Below are 8,618 nucleotides of genomic sequence, written 5' to 3'. Positions count from 1 at the left end.
GAAAGCATAAAAAATTAAATGTATTAAATTTATACATTTAATTCGCAAATATCAGCCCCACGCCCCGTTGAATTATTTTTATTATTATTATTTTTTTTTAATTCAGCTCAGCGTCCACCAAGCCTTTGTAGATGTTCAGCCCAGGTTGAATAGTCTCCTGATAGCCTGGAATGTTGTCCTTACAGCGCTGAATCCAGGCCTTCACATTGGGAAAATCATCAGCATGTACACGAAAAGCTTCCTTTAAATAAAAAATAAAAAAAAAATTCAATATATTTTTTATTAACTTTGAAGAAATAGTAATCATACCACAAGAGTTGTCGTTGTTGAAACGCAACAAATATCTGCGAGGGTGTAATTATTCCCTGCAAGATAGTCGTTGCCATCGAGGAATTTCTCAAGCATCGCATATGCATCGCGAGCGCGTTGCTGCTTTTCTTTGGGGATTTCCTTGCATTTTAGGAAAATCAACGGGTACTAAATTTAAGCATTTTTTCTATTTAATCTCGCAAAAAACTTATAATATTATGTATTACAGCAATTTGGAAGAGAGATGTAAACAACATCCCTGTATCAAAATGCAGGCGCTGGTCAATAATTGCTCTTTTCTGGAGGTCTTTCGGGTACAGCGAATCATCCTTTCCGTACTTGCCAATTAAGTATGTGCAAATGGCGTGACTAAATTTAAGTTTAAGTCGATAAATTTATGAACTTTTGTTGTAAGGCAGGCTTTGAAATTTTTTTAAATACCTATCCCAGATGACAAAACCGTCATCCACAAGAGTGGGCACGGTGTGCTGTGGGTTAATCTAAAAATCAGAGAATATATTATTTTTGCTAAAAAAAATTGAGGAAAATAAATTAGGCGCACACCTTCAAATACTCGGGAGTAAGGTGCTCTCTTTTAAAAAGACTGATAGGTTTCTTGTTTGCCTCAAGTCCAAGGATTTTAAGGCATAGATAGACTGCCCTGGTCGGGGGGCTGGGATCCACGCAATACAAGTCAAGAGGCATTTTACCTGTTCAAGAGATTAATATTATTAAAATTAAGCATCAACGGGGAACAAGTAAAAATGGCACTTTGCAACTCTGCATTTTGTTTATACATATTATTATTAAAGTCATGCACTAAACTTTTTTTAATGATCGAAGCAAATACTTTTGGAAAGTGATGGGGACAACGCGCGGTCTATTATAAAGCGCCTGCCGCCAGATAAAAGTAAGCCAGAGAAATATATGATTTTTAGCTACTTCTAACTTATTAAAAAAAATGAAAATGGGAAAAATTCCGGAAATCTACAATTTTAATAAACAGATAATGACAGTAAGAGCTCTACTGTCATTACATCCAACATACCTTTCAAGTGCTGTTTTTTGACTAATCAAACAGCTTCACTTGATCAAAAAGAAAAAACTCGATAAAAGAGATAGGAGAGCAGCACAGGCCACGCTTACGTATGCACACGTTTTTTTCTACTACAAACTCACGGCAGCCCCGAGGATTTAAAAACGGCATAAATTTTCAAAACAGTTTTCAGTAAAAATCTTTTTTTTTTGCTTATGGCAACCGTGAGCTTATCAGGCTATTGGGTCGGTCTCTTGCCGTAGTCGAGCACCCTTGGCACAATTGTGCTTCCCAACCAACCTGACCCTTGTTCGGGGGCTTTCTAGCAGATTTGGTGGTGCTCGCATGGGCCCCCCCACCCCCCTTGAGACCTTGACCCGGCCTTGCCACGAAGGACTTGGAACGAAACGCAGGCATTCCGCCACACAAGCTGAGTTCTTGCAGCTTTCCTTAACAGAAATCTTAAAATTCTAATTATATATAGTTTGTCTGGTTCTCAAAGTGTGCTGTTGAGCAGTGCTGAGCTTTTCTTGCTAGAAAATTTAAAATTTGTTTTTCTGATGAACCTTGATAAACTATAGATTTTAGAGTTTATTTAAGCATCCGCAGATTAGAAACCGCGCAGTACAAAACGAGAGACATTCTATCTGTTCAACAGACTTTATTATCAAAGTAACTCAAAACAAGTAAAAATGACTTTTTGCAACACCGTAGTATTATTGTTTGTATTAGTTAATTAATTTCTATTAATTCTTGCTAACATACAAATGTAATTGGGATTAAACCTTTTTTCTTACAACCGAGAACCGAGCACAACCTTATTGAGGACCTGGTATGGGACCAACGCGCGCGCGGTCTATTGAAAAAGTGGGCGCCCGCCGCCAGCCAAAAATATAATATCATATATATTGAAGCTATTCCTTAAATTTATTAACTTTAATTATTAATATAGTAATTAATAAAAGTGGAAACCTTCCGGATACGCAATTTCAATAAACTAAGAATAAAACAGCAATTGACAGTAAGAGCTTCGTTTCATCCCACATATACCTTCCAAGTGCTGCTTTTAGCCTTATCAACAATATCTTTAATTCTCTCTAAAAAAATAAAAAATAAAATCGATAAGATGAGGAGCAGCACAGAGGCCAAGTACCGCACAAATGCACTAGATTTTTCTACTACACACGCGGTAGACGTGTGTGTTTACACGCAGCACAAATTATTGCAGAAATTTCCAAAATAACTTTTATAGCAAATTTAAAAATCAGAACAACTAAAAATCAATACTCACATACTTGTTGTTATTACCGGTTATTACTATGAAATGTATTTTTAAAATGTCATGATTTAATTTATGATTATTTATGTGCTTTTATCTGCTTGGTGATTAAAAACAAAATTATATTAATGCTGCAAAATATTCCCGCCTCATATTTCTAATGTAATATCGGTAATATCATAGAAATTCCATTAGTTTTATTTTTCTGGCTCTACAAATAAGTGTGCTGTTGATTTGTGCTGAGCTATTCTTGCTATACGACACCTAAAAGATTATTTTTCTGATACATTATATCAATTATTCCGTTTTTATATATTAGCACATGCGAGTAGAAATAAAATTAGGAGGATTTTGATTTTAACAATGAAGTTCCGCAGTATATGCTTCATGTTTTATTAAATGCATTTTTAAAATATAAATATAATGACATGAGTCTATTTTTGACTTGAATTTAATTCTTGGCTTAATATAATTATGTGAAATAATAATATTCTCTCCTTAATGTGAAAATTAATCCAGTTCAGCATCGACGGCACCCTTGAAGATGTTCAACCCAGGTTGATTGGCCTCCTGATAGCCTGGCAGGTTGTCCTTGCAGCGCTGGATCCAAGCCTTGACGTTGGGAAAATCATCAGCACTCACACGAAGCGCCTCCTGTTAAAAAATGGTTTGTGAAATAAATTTCTTAAATTCAGATAAAATTTCGCATTTCTTACCACAAGACTGGTCACAGTAGAAATACAGCAAATATCCGCAATGGTGTAATTATTTCCAGCAAGATAGTCGTTGCCCTCCAAAAACGTCTCCAGGAATGCATAGGCATCTCGAGCTCTCTGTTTCTTGTCCTCAGGAATTTCCTTGCATTTCAAGAAGAGCAGAGGAAACTGTAATTAAAAAAGGATAATTTTGTATTAATTTAATAACAGTAATTAAAAAAAAAACACAATTACCGTAATATCGCGGAGACGGGTGAACAAAATTCCAGTGTCAAAGTGCAGGCGCTGGTCAACAATAGCCCTTTTCTGGGGGTCCTTGGGATACAAAGAATCGTCCTTTCCGTACTTGTTCACTAAGTAGGCACAAATGGCGTGGCTATTTGTAAATAATAAATTATTTTAAACGTATTACGTAATAACCTTTAAAATCGATTGCATGGTTCATATAAATTTATACCTATCCCAGATCACAAATCCGTCGTCCACCAAGGTCGGCACAGTATGCTGAGGGTTGATCTAGATATATATAGAAATAAAATAAATATTTTCGAGAGAAAAATAAAAATTTCTAGGCGCACCTTTGTAAACTCTGGACTGAGTTGCTCTTTTTTGAAAAGGTTGACGGGTTTTTTGTTCACCTCAATGCCGAGGGCTTCAAGGCACAGATAGACCGCCCGGTTCGGGGGGCTCGGGTCCATGCAATACAAGTCAAGAGGCATTATTTTTTCTTATCTGTGCGATACTGGCTTAACTGGATCTAAACTGGAAGTTTACAAAAAAAAATATGTGCTTAGCAAAAATATTGAGAACTATTTATTCTGCAGCAAACAGTCAAAATTCTCTAACCTATGATGGCATTTAAGAAAAATAATTTACAATATAATACACTTTTGTTTATCTAACAAAGACAAAAAATAAGCTCAAGAGTATGGATCCACAATGATCTCTAATTACGTTGTTGTTCACCGCGGCTCCCCAAACGAAATGAAAGGGAATATTAATAATTAATATATAAAGTCTCTTCATAGAATAAAAAAAATATTATCCGATAGACATATATTTATATTATGCATTATAAAATCCGAGGTGTACAGAAAAGTTAACTTACAATATGAGTATAATAACATACCTTTCAAGTACGAATACTTAACGCTTTAATAATATCACGCGACCGCAGTAACTGAACGCTAACCACCAAAAGAGTGAGAGTGAAGCCGCGGAGCGCCGCGGAGTGTGGGTACAGCGGAGGGGCGCGACTGGCATTATATTATTTTTTGGAGAGCCAAGCGGCGGCGCTTGATCAAAGTGACCTTCACAATGAGAGTTCATTGACACCTCACATTGCTGCGTATGTCTATAGCCTCTGTACAAGGAGTCACATATAAATAAAGTCGTCCTTATGCAAATTATTATCCTCACTAAAAACTTTAAAAGTTAATAAATTATGGTGAGCAGGAAGCAAAACTCCCTCATTATTTAATAAAGTATGCCAGTACATTATATGAGAATGAGATAATAGCGGAATTATACAATGAGCAAATGTGAAATAATAATGATGAATTTATCACTGCGCTGTCTGCACTTTAATAAATTATTAATGCTTCCATAGCATATTATTTGTGAATATTACAATTTAAATGATTTATTTTAATAATTAAACAATAAATTTATAAATATTTTAATAACTTCACTTTAATAATTGAAATTAAAAATATAAACTTTGTAAAAAAACTAATGCAGATGTGGGAGGGAATTGAGAATTGAGAAGTTTTTTGGTAAAATAAAAATATTACTGAATTAAACGATTGAGTGAAGAGGAAAAGCGCGCACTGCTTTCAGTATTATAGTATTAGTTTCTATGACAACGCAAAATATGTTTATGAGCCGACCGTTTTGAAAATATAACACACGATAAAATTTAGATTCGTTTACATTAAATTAAACTGAATTTAAGTATATTAAAATGTCAAGCGCACCAGAGGAGAAAATTCAAGATATTGTAGAAAGAGCGCCGCCAAAACCTTACAAAATGAAAAGGTATATTGCCGTGTTTTCAAAAAATAACATTCATTTAAAAATTACACTATCTTCTCCGCAGACACAAATCGGCACACAGAGACAGGGTAGTCAAGGAGAACGAGTACCTGAAAAAGGCCCGCTCCACAATGGGCAACGCAGAGGAACCGCTCCCGGAGCCTTGCAACTTTTTGAAAAAATATTCGAGGAAAGAATTGAAGAAAGAAACGGGTATATATTTTTTTTGTTTTGCATTTCACATTCTGAGTTCAATCCTTTTCATTTGAATTTAAAAGACGAGCCTAGGTGTTTGTTGAATTCATTGAAGCCTCCATTACCTCGTCCTGCGTGCATTCACCGGAGGGACGAGAAGAATTTTCTAGCAGATAATATTCAGAGCATTCCAAGTGTGGAGCCAAAATACACAAAACCGAAAGTAGTTGATTCGTACAATGGAAATTTGACCACTCTTCGCCAACCAAAATACATTTTTAAAACGGTTTGATTTAGAGGAAAAACAAAATTAGTCTTATTAAAATTAATCGTAAAAAATATTTAATAGAATTATGGAAAATCTCCTGGATTTGCAAAGCGATTGAAAAAGAAACCGGCAGAATCAAGCTCTAAAGGTCAGGACACTACTATGCAAATGATGTCTCATGAAGAGCGCAGCAAACTAATAAAGGTATAACAAAATTACAATTTTTGACCTTTAATTTCATGATGATATCATCAACAGAATTTGGAGAAGAGTCTCAATGATAAAAATTCTGAATTTCTGCTGATGCCAGTGATAATAGACACTCCATATCTTATCAACAAAAAGAAGAAACTTGAAAAAGAAATAGCCCAAATCGAAGAGGACTTGCAGCTGATTTCGTCTAATTTCGACATTTACATTTCAGATGACTAAAAGGGAAATTTTTTAACAGTAATATGTTTTATTCAATTTTCAACGCACCCATAAAAATATAAAATGTTTAACCTTTGCTCTAAAATCTAATGCTAAATTGACGTCACAAATTGTAAAAAGAAACTTTAAACGTGCCGTTCTCAAGTGATATCACACAATGCTTGAAAATTTCGTCAACTGGCAGCAAATACACTTTACAAGCGACTTGACGAGGACAACCTGCTCTGCAGTTGTGCCCAGGCGCGTTCGACTTGCTTGTCTGTGTGCTCCGGGCTCCAGCTCGGACTGAACACAATGTTGGCCAGTCGCACATGATCGCTGTTGGGGGGCTGAGCCGCACACCTAGCTTTGCTATCTTCCTCACTCAAATTGTCTCTCTCTTGCAATCGCTTAATTGCCTTAAAATTAGAATAAAATTTTAGTTTCAACATTAAATAGTAAATTGAGTATTTAATTTACCTCTGCCTGCGGGACAATCACAGACCAAACTTCGTGGCATTTTAAATGCCAGCCAGCTCTGGCCAAAACTGCTGCCTCCAGAACAACAACTTGGCATCCCATACGTTTAAATTCCTTGATCTTCTGCTGAACTATTTCCAGCATCAGAGGCCAAACAATCGAGTTCAGCTTTTCAAGCCGTTCCTGAAAATAAAATATTATATTTATATTTTCAAGAAATATTTCAATATCTTCTATACCTTGCTGCCAAAAACAATTTTTCCTAATGCTCGTCTGTTGACTTTACCCTCGTCATCCAAAATATCCTTTCCGAATTCGTCAACAAGGATTTGCAATCCTTTGGTTCCAGGCTCATAAACCTGGTGTCCGATCAAGTCACAGTTGATCACTCCACAGCCTTTCTTCTCCAACCTCTCTCCAATTTTTGACTTGCCGCTTGCTATGCCACCAGTCAGGCCTATTAGATGGGGGGACGATGGAATATTTGGACGAGGCTACAAAATATTAAATTTATCCCAAAATGAAAATTTTTCTCATACAAAATTACATCTGGTTTTTTTAATAGTGTGCCTAGCAAGCGCATTCTTGCAGAACTGGAACTGATTTTCCAATCCTCGGTGTCCAAGTCTCGTAAGTGCGACGGAACAAGGTCCTCCACCAGCTGAACACAATGGAGTTGAAGAGGAGCAAGTCCTTTTCCTGCCCTCACTTCATTCACTTTTAATCCACCCTTCAAGGTTTCGTCACTCACAACAATTAGCTAGGGATTTTTTTTTAATTATTATAAAAATTATATGTTGGCTTCAATCGCTTCAATTACATCCATGGTCGGATCGTCTTTGGTTGGACCGAATGGATCACTAATTGGCACGACAGCATATTCGAGTGTGTTGTCAACGTCCATCAAGAATTCCTTCACCTTTTCAATTCGGACATCACAGGGTTCGATCAATTCATTCAAAATCTTGGCTGCAAACAGAAAATTTAGTAGATAAATTTTATATTCAAGTTGAGAGCGTACAAGAGAGCATGTTTGCATCTGTGACTCCAACAGTCAGTTTTCTCTTGCATCGAATTATGGCTTGGGAAAGCAGTTCTTTGTGCCCAATGTGCAGCCTGTCAAAAGTGCCACCCAAGACAACGTGGGCAAACTGCTTGTCCGTTTCCAGCGAAGTGGCCTCATTTGCTAGTTTCAAAAATTTTGCACTCAGTGGGTGATCGTCCAAACTCAACTCCAGCTTTTCTTTAGAGCAACGAAAACTTTCTCTGTGGGGAATAAATACATAAATTTCAGTTTCATGCTATTTTTAAAATTTAAAAAACAAAAATACTTACAGGCTTGAATTTTGTCCATCATAGAAAACAATATCTACGTCTTGATTTAGAGGTTTTATCAAAAGTCGGACGTCTAATTTGTGGCACAAGGCCGAGGCCTGCGAATAAACTCCAGACACTAGACGGCTGACGCAGGCGATTCCTCGCGATTCCATCGACTCCAGTTGAATGTACAGAGCTTTATGCACTCTACTCTGCACGATTTGCAGCATGTGGCCCAGTTTTGCTGGATTAGTGACGACCAGGAGACCAGCATTGGACATCTTTGGTTTTGAGGTTGAAATTTAATATAGAGAATCGCGCCTTCTCAAACCTCGAAATGGCCCTGCGAGACATTTGACAAAAGCATTTCATAGATAAATTCAAATAAATCAAAGTTCTCACCGTTTTATGGTTTGACTAGTGACCAACTCATTGATGTGTTAAACATCAAACTTTTATCTCGAAAATTGGTGAGTGCAAAAGGCAAAAGGCAGTGCAATTTTTCGATGGCCGTGATTGTTGATTTCTAAACATAGTTGTTAATAATGCCGTAGTATGGCGCTGATGTCAATT

At 36.5% G+C, this 8,618-nt stretch overlaps 4 protein-coding genes across 6 annotated transcripts; 1 reads left to right on the top strand and 3 right to left on the bottom strand.

The window, feature by feature from the left end:
- Nucleotides 1–57: 57 nt before the first annotated feature.
- On the bottom strand, nucleotides 58–2,410 carry LOC132198291 (glutathione S-transferase 1-like). Of its 3 annotated transcripts, none has more exons than XM_059622240.1 (6): nucleotides 2,318–2,410; nucleotides 874–1,019; nucleotides 751–809; nucleotides 537–678; nucleotides 310–477; nucleotides 58–241 (listed from the first exon to the last, which is right to left on the bottom strand). In XM_059622240.1, exons 2-6 carry the CDS (start codon nucleotides 1,012–1,014, stop codon nucleotides 98–100), a joined length of 654 nt encoding a protein of 217 aa, XP_059478223.1. In that variant the 5' UTR covers nucleotides 1,015–1,019; nucleotides 2,318–2,410; the 3' UTR covers nucleotides 58–97. The 3 variants fall into 3 exon arrangements, with proteins under 3 accessions (XP_059478223.1, XP_059478224.1, XP_059478222.1); XM_059622241.1 differs by having other exon boundaries at nucleotides 2,396–2,409; XM_059622239.1 differs by lacking the exon at nucleotides 2,318–2,410 and adding an exon at nucleotides 1,358–1,513.
- A 593-nt stretch (nucleotides 2,411–3,003) lies between these two features.
- On the bottom strand, nucleotides 3,004–4,613 carry LOC132198290 (glutathione S-transferase 1-like). Its single transcript, XM_059622238.1, has 6 exons — nucleotides 4,470–4,613; nucleotides 3,919–4,102; nucleotides 3,798–3,856; nucleotides 3,575–3,716; nucleotides 3,341–3,508; nucleotides 3,004–3,278 (listed from the first exon to the last, which is right to left on the bottom strand). The coding sequence occupies exons 2-6, from the start codon at nucleotides 4,057–4,059 to the stop codon at nucleotides 3,135–3,137; spliced, it is 654 nt and encodes a 217-aa protein (XP_059478221.1). The 5' UTR covers nucleotides 4,060–4,102; nucleotides 4,470–4,613; the 3' UTR covers nucleotides 3,004–3,134.
- Nucleotides 4,614–4,919: 306 nt separating this feature from the next.
- Nucleotides 4,920–6,706, top strand: LOC132198289 (enkurin-like). Its single transcript, XM_059622237.1, has 5 exons — nucleotides 4,920–5,377; nucleotides 5,439–5,587; nucleotides 5,653–5,855; nucleotides 5,919–6,041; nucleotides 6,096–6,706. The coding sequence occupies exons 1-5, from the start codon at nucleotides 5,304–5,306 to the stop codon at nucleotides 6,267–6,269; spliced, it is 723 nt and encodes a 240-aa protein (XP_059478220.1). The 5' UTR covers nucleotides 4,920–5,303; the 3' UTR covers nucleotides 6,270–6,706.
- On the bottom strand, nucleotides 6,278–8,571 carry LOC132198286 (bifunctional coenzyme A synthase). Its single transcript, XM_059622226.1, has 8 exons — nucleotides 8,448–8,571; nucleotides 8,064–8,388; nucleotides 7,750–7,994; nucleotides 7,549–7,697; nucleotides 7,276–7,488; nucleotides 6,968–7,222; nucleotides 6,729–6,911; nucleotides 6,278–6,667 (listed from the first exon to the last, which is right to left on the bottom strand). Exons 2-8 carry the CDS (start codon nucleotides 8,324–8,326, stop codon nucleotides 6,464–6,466), a joined length of 1,512 nt encoding a protein of 503 aa, XP_059478209.1. The 5' UTR covers nucleotides 8,327–8,388; nucleotides 8,448–8,571; the 3' UTR covers nucleotides 6,278–6,463.
- Between the last annotated feature and the right edge of the window lie 47 nt (nucleotides 8,572–8,618).

Source organism: Neocloeon triangulifer, unplaced genomic scaffold (genome assembly GCF_031216515.1).
Source record: "Neocloeon triangulifer isolate White Clay Creek 2 clone unplaced genomic scaffold, ASM3121651v1 ptg000012l, whole genome shotgun sequence".
NCBI classification, from domain to species: domain Eukaryota; kingdom Metazoa; phylum Arthropoda; class Insecta; order Ephemeroptera; family Baetidae; genus Neocloeon; species Neocloeon triangulifer.
Note: the sequence above shows the minus strand (reverse complement) of the source record. Positions and strands in the feature narration are given on the sequence as shown.